The sequence below is a fragment of the Henckelia pumila genome, chromosome 3 (assembly GCF_033568475.1).
Source record: "Henckelia pumila isolate YLH828 chromosome 3, ASM3356847v2, whole genome shotgun sequence".
Classification (NCBI taxonomy): domain Eukaryota; kingdom Viridiplantae; phylum Streptophyta; class Magnoliopsida; order Lamiales; family Gesneriaceae; genus Henckelia; species Henckelia pumila.
This window is the reverse complement of record NC_133122.1, coordinates 18,145,457-18,161,208: the sequence shown is the minus strand read 5'-3', so window position 1 is coordinate 18,161,208 and position 15,752 is coordinate 18,145,457. Positions and strand designations below refer to the sequence as shown.

Sequence of the window (15,752 nt, the reverse complement as noted above, 5' to 3'; positions counted from 1 at the left end):
TAATTTATAGATTATAAAATATTTAAGAAAAATCAAAAGTTGGTAGTATTTGGAAATAAATGTGAAAATTTAAAAATCAAAGTTTGGTAGTATTTGATAAATAAGTTATTAGAGTGATTTTAACAATGACCTTCTTATTAGAATCACTTTTGGAGAATCATAATCACCACATGACTAACTTTTGAATTTCAATTAAGTTAAGCATAAGATAACACATAATCTAGATTTAAGAAACACACAAAAATGATTTTTTTAAGTCAAAAGCTAACAATCATTTTTTTTTAGTGATTGCAAACATTCCTTAATTTGTTGAGTTGGACCGTTTGGTACGGTCTATTAGGGGTACAAGAGAATGACGTGTGAATGGAACGAACATTTTCATCTCATTTTTTATATCCATGCTTGGTTTAGCATGAGAAGGGGAATGGTCATTCCCAGTTCATGGGAATAGCCCTCCCATTTTCATATTTATGTGTAATCTTTTTCATATTTAAATTATTTAAATTAATATTTACTTACATAATTATAACAATATATTATAATATATATAAAAAATAATTATGTTATTATTTTATTATTATATTATATTATAATTTATTTATTATTATTATTTATGAAAGTATTTATAAAAAAAATTTATTTATTTATTACAAAAATTTATTATTATTTTGAAAATAATAATTAATATTATTTATCTAAAATTATAAAATTTAAAAAATTATATTATAATTTTATCTTATTATTATAATAAAATAAAAATTATTATTATAAAATAAAATTTTAAATTATTGAAACTATATAATGATAATTTTATAATAATTGCTACAGCTTCAATATTAATAATAATAAAAAGTTTATGAATTACTCTTATTTTGATATATGCATTTAAAATATGATTTTTTTATTAAAAAATATTTCATTCATTTACTTTTTCATTTTAATAGTATCAATCGTTGGAATATAAAAAAACAAGCATTTCATTCCCAATCTCATTCCATTCCAAAATCGATTTCATTCCTACCTTATTCATTTTCAACGTACCAACCATGCCCTAGTTCATTCATAACTTATCATATCTAATCTCGCGTTTTTCTCGTCATATTATTTATTCATATATTAATTATTTATTTTATATCAATCAAATCATTAATCATTTATCTTACATCAATCAAATCATTGAATTTAAATTATTATATTACCTTTATAAATAATATTATTCATATTTTATTTATTTTTAAAATGACAAAATAATAATTTATCATTTTTATATAAAATTTAATCAATCAAACTAAATAAACTATAATCTATCAATCAAATCAAATACTATATATTATATTAACTATTATTTTTTATTTATTTTATATTAAATTATATTACTTATCCATATATTATTTATCTCATACTCGAACCAAATGATTAATGTGATAGTGCCACGTAGGTTTGATTTACTAGACATTCATATATTCAGGTGAGAATCGGTTGAAGTGATATTCATTTACTGAATGTACAAGACGTCATCATCAGGTGATCACATAAGTGTTTTCAGTGGATGTCCGGGAGATTGAAATTCCGGTGTCATTGTTTATTGGGTTTCAAGGACGTTTGATGCTAGCTAGAAATGACCTTGTATTTGATATGACATTTGGACGAGAATGATCATTTATATGAATATATTTTGGATGAAATTGATTATTCTCACTTCTCATTCTTATTACAATAAAATTTTTTCATATAATTCAAAGTGCATGTGCACAAATGAATGTAAATCAAACTATTTTTTAATGTTTTATTTTGTTAGTTAGGATTAGGACCCGCAAACGAATCGAATCGAGCCAAATAATGGTAAAAATTTAAAGCTCAAATTCGGCTCGAATTAAGTATATTTGAGTTCGAGCTCGAGTAAGAGCTTGAAAATTTCAAATCTTTTGGCTCGAATTTAGTTCGGAATAGAGTTCAAGTTCGGCTCGAAAGATTCGAACATATTCGTGAACTATTTGAACTATTTCTCTGATATAATGGTTCGAAAAACTCGAAATGTCCGAAAAATTTCGAAATATATATTTATTATATAATTATATTATATTAATAAATTTTCAAGGCTCGCGAACTATCGAACTAAATAATTTTGGCTCGAACTCGGCTCGAAAAAAAGTTCGAACATGTTCGGATTCGGCTCGAGTTCGAAAATAAATCAAATATTTATTTAGGCGGCTCGAAAAGCTCGCGAACTGGTTCGATTCCTTTACACCCAATCGGGACCTAGGCTATAATTTTATTTTATCATTTTATACTGTCATATTGCAAAAATCATTAACTTTTTCACTGTAAAAACATTTTTTTAATTTGGTTTAATGATAATTTTGGTACATCTCAACACAGAAAATGTGGATTACACATTTTTGAAAGTATCAAGACCGCTTACATCTATTTTTGTAATAAATATATAAATCATAATATAAAATCAAAGGTCTTTAGAGACGATAAAACTAAGCCATAAATGAATATTGCTCTCGATCCATTCTAGATTCGCATAGAATTATGAAGTTTTACGAGCTAAACTATGAACCATGCTATTTGTCTTCATTTTTGTATAATACAGAGAAATGAAGCTACCGGATTCCAGTAGTGCTTGAATTTCCAACGCGACAACCCAAGGACCCCAATGTCTCACTCGTTTTATGGCCTTAAGTAGGATCTTAAAAAATGCACACATCTTTGAAGCCAAGTTTCACCCTAAAATCTTTTCTCAATCTTAAATTTTAATATTATTCATATTTATCTCAATATTTTGTAGGATATGCATAATATTATTCAATTTTTTTTTAAAAAAATACATAACAAATGAGGTTACAAAATGTTATTAACATGATCTGGGATAAGATTTAAATTTACATATATTAAAAATTAATACTTCAATAAGAATATATATATTAATTTTTAGAATATATTTAGCAAATTATGTAATACTTTGTTGAACAGTTGGAACTCTATTTATTTCATGTATAAATGTTAACTAATATTACATCAATATAATTATCACTATTTTATCTCTTTAGAAGTTCTAATGCTTATTATATGTTTCGTAAAAAAAAGAAGAAGAATGCTTCTTATGTTTTTTTTTTTAAAAAAAATAAGAATGCTTATTATCAAATATATTGACTTTAGATGTGAAAATTTCCAAGATGTGAAAACTATTTTAGGAACTGAAGAGACTATTGAGTGACTTACTAAAATCGATTAAAGAGTAATATAGTTAAAGTATAATACAATATAATAAATAAAATATTTTAAATTAAAAATATAGTGTAAATAACACCCCTCATACTTTTGACATATATATATCAGTTGCAACATGTAATCTAGGCACTACTTGATTCACAAAAATGTGATGGTAAACCGTAAAAGACGAAATGATAAATTTTAAAATAAATATAAAAGTTTTTTTTTTAAACTTCAATGATTAGAAAAGTTTAGCCAAAACGTGAGATGATATAGAGAAAAAAATTCATTATTCGTACGAAATGGTATACTTGTAATCATCTGTGTGTAGATTGTTTTACCATTTAAATTAAATTATGTATACCATTTGTGTAAATTTTTATGATTTAAATTAATTAAACACACAGACATTGATCAGTATATTTAAATCATAAAAATCTCTCACGGTGATGTATCTCTGACCACATTAGAGGATATTGACCCAGATAGATCACACAACTTCTCCTTTATAATCAGAGTAATATTTCGTAATGTTTCATTGTCTTTCCACAATTTTTAGAAGACATTTTAAAAAAGAAAATAAAAGAAATATATTGTTGATATATTTGTTTGACCAAGCGAAAAATGTAACTTTTATGAGCATATCGTTTAAATGTTTTCTAAAAATTGTGGAAAGTCAACGTATTATTGATAAAAATGTAACTTTTATGAGAAATATATTGTCGATATTTGTTTAACCGAGCAAAAAATGTAAATTTTATGTGCATATCGTTTAAAAATGTTAATGCAAAATTTATCAATCCGAATAAAATTAATTCGTCATAGTCAAAATCATGTCTCCAAATTTCAATAATTTTGACTTTGCTTTCGGTCTATGTGGTATATATATAACATGCAACATCGTGTGGCCATGATGTGAATTGGCACTGTGAACATTATATCCCATCGATTCCGAAAACATAAAATACGATGAGATTCAATTATTTACTTTGCGTTGTTACCTTATTGTGCTATGTTTATGGTGAGGTGTTTTGATTTTTTAATCTCTTTTAGAGCACACGATTAGTTGTTAATTTTGATAAATTCTTATACATAATTTTCAAAATAAAATAATTTAAACTTATTTGGTTTTTGTTCAGGAGGTACCTCGGCGATATTCACTATAAAAAACAATTGCCCCTATACTATTTGGCCCGCAACATTAACTAGCCGTGGCGGATCAATTCCAACAGGGTTTGAACTGGGAAGCCACGCCGCAACAACCCTCAATGCACCCGCCGGATGGTCGGGTCGGATTTGGGCTCGATCCGCCTGCTCGTATTCCGGAGGCAGATTTCACTGTCTCGCCGGGGATTGTGGATCGGGTCAAGTCGCATGCAACGGAGCCGGTGGTGCGCCTCCCGTATCACTAATCGAATTCACTCTCAACGGAGATGGAAACAAAGATTATTACGACCTCAGCCTCGTCGATGGCTTCAATTTCCCCGTGGCCGTGGCGCCACGGGGGGGCTGTCCCACTGCGATTTGCCCCGTAGACATCAATAATCGTGGCTGTCCGAATGAGTTGGCAGTGAGGGACGGAAGGGGTGGCGTGATCGGGTGTAAGAGCGCGTGCATTGCTTTCAACCAACCGCAGTTTTGTTGCACCGGACCGTTTAGTACTCCGGAGACGTGCAAGCCGACGAACTACTCGGAGATTTTTAAGCGGCAGTGTCCGCAGGCGTATAGTTATGCTTACGATGATAAATCTAGCTTGTTCACATGTCCTGCTGGGGGTAATTACCTTATTACCTTCTGTCCATGAGTCGAATATTGCATGCTAGCAGATGTTTGCATGTTTATTATGTACTAGGTAAGAACATGTGCGTTTTTATGTGAGACCACCTAATTATCAGAAATCGTTATAATGTGGAATATTACTTACTGCAATTAATCACATTTCAAAACATTACAATAATTATTTTCGAAGTATTTGAGGAAGAATAAATTATATATATATATATATATATATATATTTAAAAAACATATATATATACATGTTAAAGATTTTCTTCCGATCCTCTTTTGTTTTGATTTTCAAATTATTTATTGTCTATGAACTATCGAACAAAATAATTTTTGCTCGAGTTTGGCTAAAAAAAAAGTTTGAACATGCTCAGATTCGAATCGAGTTCGAATACAAATCAAATATTCATCGAGCCGGTTCGAAAAGCTCGCGAAACGACTTGATTCGTTTACACCCCTAGTCGGGACCTAGACTATAATTTTATTTTATCGTTTTATACTGTCATATTGAAAAAATCATTAACCTTTTCACTGTAAAAAACATTTTTTATGTGGTTTTAATGATAATTTTCGTACATATCAACACAAAAATTGTGGATTACGCACTTTCGAAAGTATTAAGACCGCGCACATCTATTTTTTAAAAGAAAAAAACATAATATAAAATCAAAGGTTAGATACGATAAAACTAAACCATAAATTAATATTTCCCTTGATCCATTCTAGATTCGAATAGAATTGTCAAGTTTTACGTATGGCTGTCATACCGAACCAAAATACCAAATCTTCGGCATACTGTACCGAAATTTTTTTGATATAAACATTTTTTCGGTACACCGAATTTTTTTTCGATATCTGTTCGAAATCAATATGGATTTTTTCCGTACCAAAATTTCAGAATATCGGCATCGATATCAGTATAAATTTTTTTCATACCAATCTTTTTGATACAGTATACCGAAAAACCACCTCTAATTTTACGAGATAAACTATGAACCATGCTATTTGTCATCCTTTTCGTATAATACAGAGAGATGAAGTTACCGGATTTCAGTAATGCTCGAATTTCCAACTCCTTGCATGACCCGTTTTATGGACTTAAGGCCCTTAACTACTTGAGTAGGATCTTAGGTAATCTCCAACCCATTACGCTATCTTGGTGTAACACTAACTTCAAGATAGTGTAATTCCTACACCAAATACAAAAAACATCTCCAACTCATTCACTCTAAAATCTACACTAAAAAGAATATTATCGGAATATTCTCTATTATTTTATTCACAACAACTAATTTATTTCACCAAATATTTTTAACATAATAATTAAATATCATTAATATCTAAATAATAATTTCTATATAAATACTCATTAGAAATATTAACGAATTAAAAAATTTAATTAAATATATTTTAAGAATTATTAAAATATTTAATTTTATTTATTTTAATATTTAAACTTATTATTTATTTTATGATTTTTAATTTTATTTTAAATCATTAAACTTCATTAATAATTACAATCACACATAAAAATAATCTGAAGATAAATTACTGAAATACAAATAATATTAAAATGATGCTCACAAAATAGAAACTAAACACAAATAAGTAAGTTTTAATTAACCGAATTACTATATAAATCCCATAAATGATCGATTAGTGCATCTCGTAGTGCGAAGTGAGTCTCTCTATCCCTTACTTTTTTATACCGAGCAAGAAATTCTTGAAAGCTTATATTTTGATCTGTAACCACTTCCACATTCGGAGTCGGTGCTTCCATTGCATGAAACTGGAATGACAAAAGCACACACGCACGTTCACGCTAAATCGACGGTGTATTATAAAAGGTTAAGAGCATTCGTGTTTTAAGTTGACATATGACTTCTCTGAGGCAGATTCCCATTAATTTTTCCTACTCTTGTTTTTGTGGTGTGCTTGTTGCATTGTTTGTCTTGCTCGAGGGCGATCAAGAGTTAAGTATGAGGGTGTTGATAATTGCATTCTGTATGCATTAGTTTGTGATATTTTTATGTCTATTTTGTGTGAATTCATATTGTTTTTATGTGTTTTAGTGCATGTGTGTGTATTTCACTCTCTCGGTTGATTTTGTAGGAAAATGGGTTTTTGAAGAATGAATTACGGAGCAGCCTTGGTCAAAAATTCAAATTTAATTTTATAAAGCTCCAAATCAAATCTTCACCGTCCAAATTAAATTCAAGATGTTTTGAATATGCTTTCAAAATTTCAGCTCAATCCGACGGTTAGAACTGAAGTTATGAATTTTACAAAATTATTGCGCGCTAGGAAGAAAGTTGGGCGCTCGGTCGATAGTATTTAGCGGACCGAGCGCCCGCTGAGAAAAAACGGGCAGAAAGTTGGCAAATTCCCAGCGCTCGGTTGGTAGAATTTCGTAGACCGAGCGCCCTCGCGTAAAGTTGGAAATTTTTATATTTTGCGGGTGTTTTACATGGAAAGAACTCTTGGGCACTATAAATAGGAAAAATTCTTACGTTTTAAGGGTTCCAAATATCAGAAACGCAGGAGGAAGCGACGACCATCCAAGGAAAAGCAAAAAGAGGGAGAAAATTTGAAGAACTCAAGAACCGCAAACACTAGTTTTCTCTTTTCTTTTTCTTTGATTTGTTGGGATTTAGGGGATCCTACCCCAAACTATGTTTTGATTTATTTTTGAAGATTGAATTTGGTTTTTAAGCGTTCTTGATTATATTATTGTGTTTATTGCAATTTTGGAGTTTGATCAACTTCTTATTGATTTTATGTGTTATAATTGATACCGAGAGGAGATTTTATGACATGAAAGAGTAATATAATCCATGAATCTACAACTTGCATAGAGATATGAGGTTGGATACATGTTGATAGTCATAGTCCACCAGGTCGAAAGCTAGAGGATTTCATAAATCTTTAATGCAATTGCAATTGTTAAATAACGCAAGAAGACTTGGTAATTATTACAATTCGTTAATTAGATTAGTATAGTTGGAGAGAGTATATTGATAGATTAGGAAATTCCATCAAAAGCATGACTTTATAATTAAAATTCAATCATTCGAGAAGAAAGGGGTAGGTGAACCGAGATCCTAGCAATCGTTTATTTATTTTCTGAGCTTAATTGTTTTGCGTTTAATTCTTATTTTTATTTTAGTTTATTAATTTATTCTCCATCGATCATTATAATTAATTAAAGAATCATACTTGAGATAATTTTGTCATAAATCAATCTTTGTGGGACGATACTTGTACTCGTGTACACTATATTATTACTTGACTCGTGCACTTGCGATTTATTCGAGCTTAATTGATAAACATATTTGAGTTGATTTTCAGTGGTAGTATTTGCTCGACCACACGCTCCGCCGAATCGTAATTATTCCGAATTCTGAAGCTTCCTAAGTTTATTTGACATTTTGACCAATTTTCGTAATTTTCAAAAATATATTTTAATTACTATGAATTTTTTATGGAATAAACAAAGTTTACCAAACCAAATTCTATACAAAAAATGATTTAAAAATGATCAAACTTCTATTTATGGCTCTAATGCATAAAATATCTATTATATGATATTTTATTAAATTATCCAACTTCTGGAATATCAACATAGCGTAAACAATCAATTACAAGGTGGGGTTCCTCCCATGAGCTTTACTACCAATTTTTTTAATAGTAGCCTTTGACATTTGACTTAGAATTTATGATAAAATGTCATAAATGATTGATTCACATATTGCATCATCTTGTGCATTTATCATTTTATTGATCATATTGCCATGCATATTTGAACTCTAGAATGTTATTGTCTCATGACTGGCTGCCGATCGTCTACTGAATGAATGAATGATTGAATGACTGAATGAAAGAAAGACTGAATGTCAACGGTCTATGTACCGGATTGTCAGTCCACTGAACAACGTGATTTCGGTCCGTAAATGTGATTTCACATTTGCTCGTAAATGATTGACTATACGGATCCTAATTAAGTACGTGGGGAAAAATGTTACACTGAATGTTAGTGAAAGTCACCTCTTTAGCCTACGATATTCATTTCAGAATCCTAAACAATCAATATATATGGTTCACTTGACAAGATATTTCGAAACGAAACGTTACTACTGATTCATGTCATTTCATATTGAATTACTGCACTGATATATTATCATTTGTTTTATAAAGCCCATATTATTCGCTCACTAAGTCCTTAAAAAATTCACTCTATTTTTCTTCTATTTATTATAAATTCTAGATACATGTTACAGTATATCGAATAAGAATGTAAGACACCGTTTGGTAGCATATATTATTAATCTATGTATAATTTATCTTATTCAATCTCGCATTCATCTCATCATATTATTTATCCATCTAGTAATTATTTATTTTACATCAATTAAATCATTAATTATTTATCTTACATAAATCAAATCATTGAACTTAAATTACTATATTACCATTTTTAAATAAAATTATTCATATTTTATTTATTATTAAAAGAACAAAATATTAATTATCATTTTATATAAAATTTAATCAATCAAATCAAATAAATTATAATCTATCAATCAAATAAAATACTATATTAAATATCATTTTTTATTACATTATATTATTTATCTATGTATTATTTATCCTATCACTCAAACAAAACGGAGCCTAATTATGAAAGGTGAAATGTTGATTTTGCGCGACTGTGATATTATGAGATCCTGTCATGATATTAATATTTTGATAATGATTTTTTTTTTTGTAAAATTAAGGATTATACACGTTTCCGCTACTATTAATTGATTGTATTATAAGTTGAGGGTCCACAATAAATATGCTATACTTTTGACATTTATTACTTGCAACATGTAATCTAGGCACTATTTGACAAAAGTGTGATGGTAAAATACGAAATGATAAATTTTAATATGCCATACTTTTGACATTTATTAGTTGCAACATGTAATCCATCGATATATCATATGATAAAATGTTCAACCTTAGTGTTCGAAAATAGGAAGATGACCGAAAATTGCATATTTACATATTTATATGCAATTTTCGATCATCTTCTCATTTTCGACTATCGAGATTGCAATTTGTATCATATGATATATCGTTAGATTCACATTTTCGAGACGATCCTACCGTGAAAATTTCAAGACAATCGAAGTTATTTTGGGCACGGGTGCACGTGGAACCCCACACACCCTAGGATGTGTGGGATCAAAACTATATATATATATATATATATATATATATATATATTATATATATATATATATATATATATATATATATATATATATATATAAGGATTAGAAAAGTTTAGGCAAAACATGGGATGATATAGAGAAAAAATTCCATTATTCGTACTAAATGGTATACCGATTAGGTATACTTGTAAATTGTAATCATATGTCATTTAGATTTTTTTACCATTATAATTAATTATACCATATGTGTAATTTTTTAACATTTAAATTAAATTAATTTTTAATTTAGGTAAATAAATATGCTATACAATCTATTATTCAATTTATCAATTAATATGATCTTTCCATCTTACCTTTATTAATAGGATAAACGATATTTTTAAAATTATGTTTATATTTATGGTAATATTCATGGATTCACTAAGTTAGTATATATGTTTTAAAAAAATTCAATGAGTGGACATCCGATATTCATTAATTTTATATCTTTGTTTTTTTTTCATATATTTGAATTAATTGTGTTTCATCTAAATTATTTAATTGATTTTATTAAGCATAAAACTAAATATTTTTTAATAAAAAATAAAAAAATTCGATATCCATAATCAAACAGATCTTCTAACATCTTATTATAAATTTAAATCGTGGTAGTTTTGTTAAAATTTGTTATCTTAAATTTTAATAAATCTTTTACTTTTTTATTATGAATAATATGAATATATAAGTGTATATAAAATAATTTATTTTTATTATATCTCAATATTTTCATATTAAATATTTTTATTATATTATAATTATTTTGCTATATTTGAATTTAAATATCAATATGTAATATTTTTAATCAATATTTTAATATTTTCATTATCTTTTTTTTATAGGAATATTTTCATTACTAATAATACATATATATACACATGCGTATAAACATATTTATATTAAAAAATAGATATTATTACGATATACTGAATGTCATTTATTTAAAACAAAATTTATTTAAAGTAAATTTTTTTTATTATATTTTAATATTTCCACAAATACTAGATATTATTTTATTGTAATAAAGGTAAGATGTGAAAAAAATATTAATTTATATATTGAATAGTAGATTTTATAAATCCGTATAAAATTGATTCGTCGTTTCCAAATTAACCATCTCAAATTTCAACAATTTTGATTTGATAATTTATATATATATATATATATATATATATATATATATATATATATATATACCATAATGTAAATATTGAAATATATTTTATATCTTGGAATATATTTTATATTATCTTTTGTATAATTTGTATATTGTATTTTCTTTTATTCTCATTAGTTCTAGTTGTATATAAACATGTATTGTATTTATTTTTTGGAATATATTAAAATCATATTTTCCACCCCTCTCTATCTAATCGATTCTAAAGACATAAGAAAACGATGAGATTCAATTATTTACCTTGTCTTGTTATCTTATTGTGCTATGTTTATGGTGAGGAGTTTTGATTTTTTTAAATCTCTTTTAGAGATTATAGTTGTTTTGATCAGTTCTTATACATAATTTTCAAAATAAAATAATTTGAACTTATATGGTTTTTGTTTAGGAGGTACGTCGGCGATACTCACGATAAAAAACAATTGTCCCTATACTATTTGGCCCGCAACATTAACTAGCCGTGGCGAATCAATTCCAACAGGGTTTGAACTGGGAAGCCACGTCACAACAACCCTCAATGCACCCGCCGGATGGTCGGGACGGATTTGGGCTCGATCCGCCTGCTCGTATTCCGGAGGCAGATTCCAGTGTCTCGCCGGGGATTGTGGATCGGGTCAAGTCGCATGCAACGGCGCCGGAGGTGCCCCTCCCGTATCACTAATCGAATTCACTCTCAACGGAGATGGAAACAAAGATTATTATGACCTCAGCCTCGTCGATGGCTTCAATTTTCCCGTGGCCGTGGCGCCACGGGACGGTTGCCCCACCGCGGTTTGCCCCGTAGACATCAATAATCGTGGATGTCCGGATGAGTTGGCGGAGAGGGACGGAAGGGGCGGCGTGATTGGGTGTAAGAGCGCGTGCATTGCTTTCAACCAGCCGCAGTATTGTTGCACCGGACAGTATGGTACTCCAGAGACGTGCCCGCCGACGAACTACTCGGAGATTTTTAAGCGGCAGTGTCCGCAGGCATATAGTTATGCTTACGATGATAAATCTAGCTTGTTCACATGTCCGACCGGAGGTGATTACCTTATTACCTTCTGTCCGTGAGTGGAATATTATTGCATACTGCTGATGTTTGAGGAAGAATACATTATATTAACTAAGTTCAAGTTCGTTTGAATCAGCTTACTATTTTGTGTTAAAAAAACAATGAAATTCAAATTTCTGGATTAAAATGTTGGAAGTGTTTTTTTTGTTTTTTGTTTTTGTTTTTGTTTTTTACCATATATACGATCAAACAATGCAACACGTTAAAGATTTTCTTCCTCTTTTGTTTAGATTTTAAAATTATTTAATGTGTGATAAATATATTTCAATATCCTAATTTTGCTTACCTTTACTCTACAGACTAAACAGAATGTATTAAATTAAAGAAAATAACTAATTTTGCTCTTATTTATTCCACACACAAACTGCTCGGCGATTGATATTGATTGAAATAACTTTATGTTAATTAGTGTAATAAATATATGAGTAAATTAAATGGCTATTCGACCATATATAGGATGAGAAGAAAAACCAAAATGTAAAATTGATAAGTCTAATTTCATGTATTTTTCGAGGAATTTGAAGTTATATTATCCTCAAAATATACGATATATATCAATTGAATGATTGTTGATTCTTTCAATCTTTACTTGTCGGATAGATATTTAACTGTCCAAATTAAATGCATTGGATTCCATATTAAACCCGAGTTAATGAATTTGTTGTTTAACGACATAATGAACCACATATGTTATTTATTTATATGTGAGGTCATGTATTGAACAATCTTAAATTTTGATGCGACGCACATTGTTACATGGATCAACATTGAGGACAAACTAACTTCTCCATCCGCTCACAATTTTATAGCATTCACGGTAAGTAGAACAACGATATAATTATCTTTTTCTTAATTCGGAGATATCTTATATTGATATATATATTCCCTACGTTCCAATTATAATGTCTACGTTTTTTTTTGTTTCAAATATATAGTCATATACCATATTTAGTAATATTTTTTTTTACAATTTTTTACAAATATACCCCTATTATCTACACCTTGAAAATTGTGCAATCAACTTTTAATACATTAAATAGGGATATCAAGTTTTCATATGTAATATGAGATTTAAATTTTTTGCTTGAATTTCTTTTATGCACTTTCCTTCTGTGTGTGTCTCTCGCGTCGCGATCTCTCTTTTAGTTTTTTATTTTTAAATTTTTGTAAATAAAAAATAGTAATCACCCAGGCGGATTTCGGCCAGACTAGGCGGCTTCGGGAGATTAAGCGGGCAACATCTAGAGTCATAGTCTTGCAAAAAAGTGAGGCGATGGGCAACCGCCTACAGCCTAGGCGGGCCTAGGCGTCGCCTTTTAAAACACTGATTTTAATTTCATAAAATTGTTATCCACATTTAAGTTTTATCTAACATAGTATAAATATTTTTTATATAATAATTTTTACAATAATATTTAAAAATAAAATAACTGTATTATATCATATCAATAATTTTAGATAAAATTTCAAATAAATATTTTTCGCTAATACTAGTTGACATATAAAAAGAAAGGTTTTGTATTTGTGTTTTTAAATAAAAACTTGAGCTATAATTTGGAGCAAGAGATTTGATTCGAGAATTTGATTTGAATAACGCACATCTTATTTAGTGTTTGCAATCTCTAAAAATTAGTGATAATGTATTTTTTTTTACAAATTTGTGAAAGAAAAATTCATATATAATCACTCTAAAAATAAGTAATAATGTATTTTTTTTAACAAATTTGTGAAAGAAAAATTCATACACAATCACTTATTTTTAGAGATTGCAAAAATTAACTTGAAATTCACGAATTTTTTTACCATATTTTCGTGCCAGGGTGATTTTTCATCATTTATCTCTTTTATACCCCTGCCTTCACTATCTCAAGCTTAACGAACTCCCTCAATTTCAATTTATGTCTAGCCCACTCTCCTATTTTTTTTTTTTTTATAAATATTTATAGATTGAAAGAAAAAATCTACAATAAAAAAACCAACGAGGTTAAGACTTATGACGATTTGAAAACCTGCAAAGCCCGTGAGATATTTATTATGTGATGCACGTCGTAATGCAAGTGCACTTCAATTAATTACTGTTTACAACTGTTAACTTGATATAGAATGAATTAAGAAATGCAGCTGTGTTGGATCTCTTGGGGAGTGTTTTGGAGAGCTTCTACTTATTTAAAAGTGATTCTAGTAGAGATTATTTTGAAGTTGGTGAGAAGCTAAAGTAGAGAGTGTTTGAAAATAGAAGTTGAAAGCTAATATAAGCTAAAGTTTAGTGTTTGAAGAATAATTGCTTCCAAGCTTAATTTTTTAAATAAATGACCATCATACCCTTATTTAATCATTTAATTTTTGATTCTCACATTAAAAAAATTATTTTATATATTATTTTACATTATGAATTTTGTATCAAAACTATTTTATTTTTTATAAGATGAATATTTGAAAAAAACATGTATGATTAATAAAATAAAAATATTAAAAATGAAAAAATTTGTATAAATATACAAGATATGTACGAATGTATGAAAATGCAATATATATATATATATATATATATATATATATATATATATAAATGCTTGTAATAATATGCAAAATTTTTAAAAATATTTTTTTTAAAAAAATTCTTGTAGTAATAATGTAAAATTAAAAAAAATAATTTTTTGAAAAAATACTTGTAATAATAATGTAAAATTAAAAAAAAATAATAAAAGTATATGTAATATGATAAGTTTATTAAGGGTATATATATCAATTTGTAATTTTATACCTTAAACAAAAAAACAGAAGCTAAAAAAATCATCAAATTTTAGCTTCTTGCTTTTAGGTAAAAGTTGTAGAAGTTAAAATAGAATTTAACATTCACAAACACTCAAAAATACTTTTATGCAGCTAGAAGCTGAAAAACACTTTGTAGAAGCTATACCAAACACTCCCTTATTCCCCAAGTCAAATTCAATGGAACTTTAGGAGTGATGCTAACTAAATGTGAGCATGAGGGTTAATTTGTGTATGTACATATATTAGCTAGAAATTAATTTTTATAAATTTGAAGTAACTTCAAATACAATCAGAAGATCGTGTAAATTCAATCTCAAAAGAAAACAATAGCATAATTTCAAATTTTCGAAAACAGAGAAACGAAAGGTAAAAAAAAACATTTGTTTGTATATACATTTTTAAAAAAATTTTATGATTTGTTCACGTTTTTCTTCTTCATTTGGTTTAAAGAAGAAAAATCAACCAAAGAGCCTAACATACTCTTTTTTGT

The 15,752-nt window shown here is 28.1% G+C and overlaps 2 protein-coding genes across 2 annotated transcripts; both read left to right on the top strand.

The window, feature by feature from the left end:
• Nucleotides 1–4,145: 4,145 nt before the first annotated feature.
• Nucleotides 4,146–5,122, top strand: LOC140893134 (thaumatin-like protein 1b). The gene is made up of 2 exons (XM_073302200.1): nucleotides 4,146–4,240; nucleotides 4,359–5,122. The coding sequence occupies exons 1-2, from the start codon at nucleotides 4,189–4,191 to the stop codon at nucleotides 5,021–5,023; spliced, it is 717 nt and encodes a 238-aa protein (XP_073158301.1). The 5' UTR covers nucleotides 4,146–4,188; the 3' UTR covers nucleotides 5,024–5,122.
• A 5,264-nt stretch (nucleotides 5,123–10,386) lies between these two features.
• On the top strand, nucleotides 10,387–12,486 carry LOC140888171 (thaumatin-like protein 1). Its single transcript, XM_073295859.1, has 2 exons — nucleotides 10,387–10,402; nucleotides 11,822–12,486. Exons 1-2 carry the CDS (start codon nucleotides 10,387–10,389, stop codon nucleotides 12,484–12,486), a joined length of 681 nt encoding a protein of 226 aa, XP_073151960.1.
• The last annotated feature ends 3,266 nt before the right edge of the window (nucleotides 12,487–15,752 follow it).

Excerpts from the sequence above, each read along its gene's own strand:
- LOC140893134 (XM_073302200.1), top strand. The coding sequence starts at position 4,189 with ATGAGATTCAATTATTTACTTTGCGTTGTTACCTTATTGTGCTATGTT. Across the intron at positions 4,241-4,358 it reads CTTATTGTGCTATGTTTATG|GAGGTACCTCGGCGATATTC; the intron begins GTGAGGTGTTTT and ends GTTTTTGTTCAG.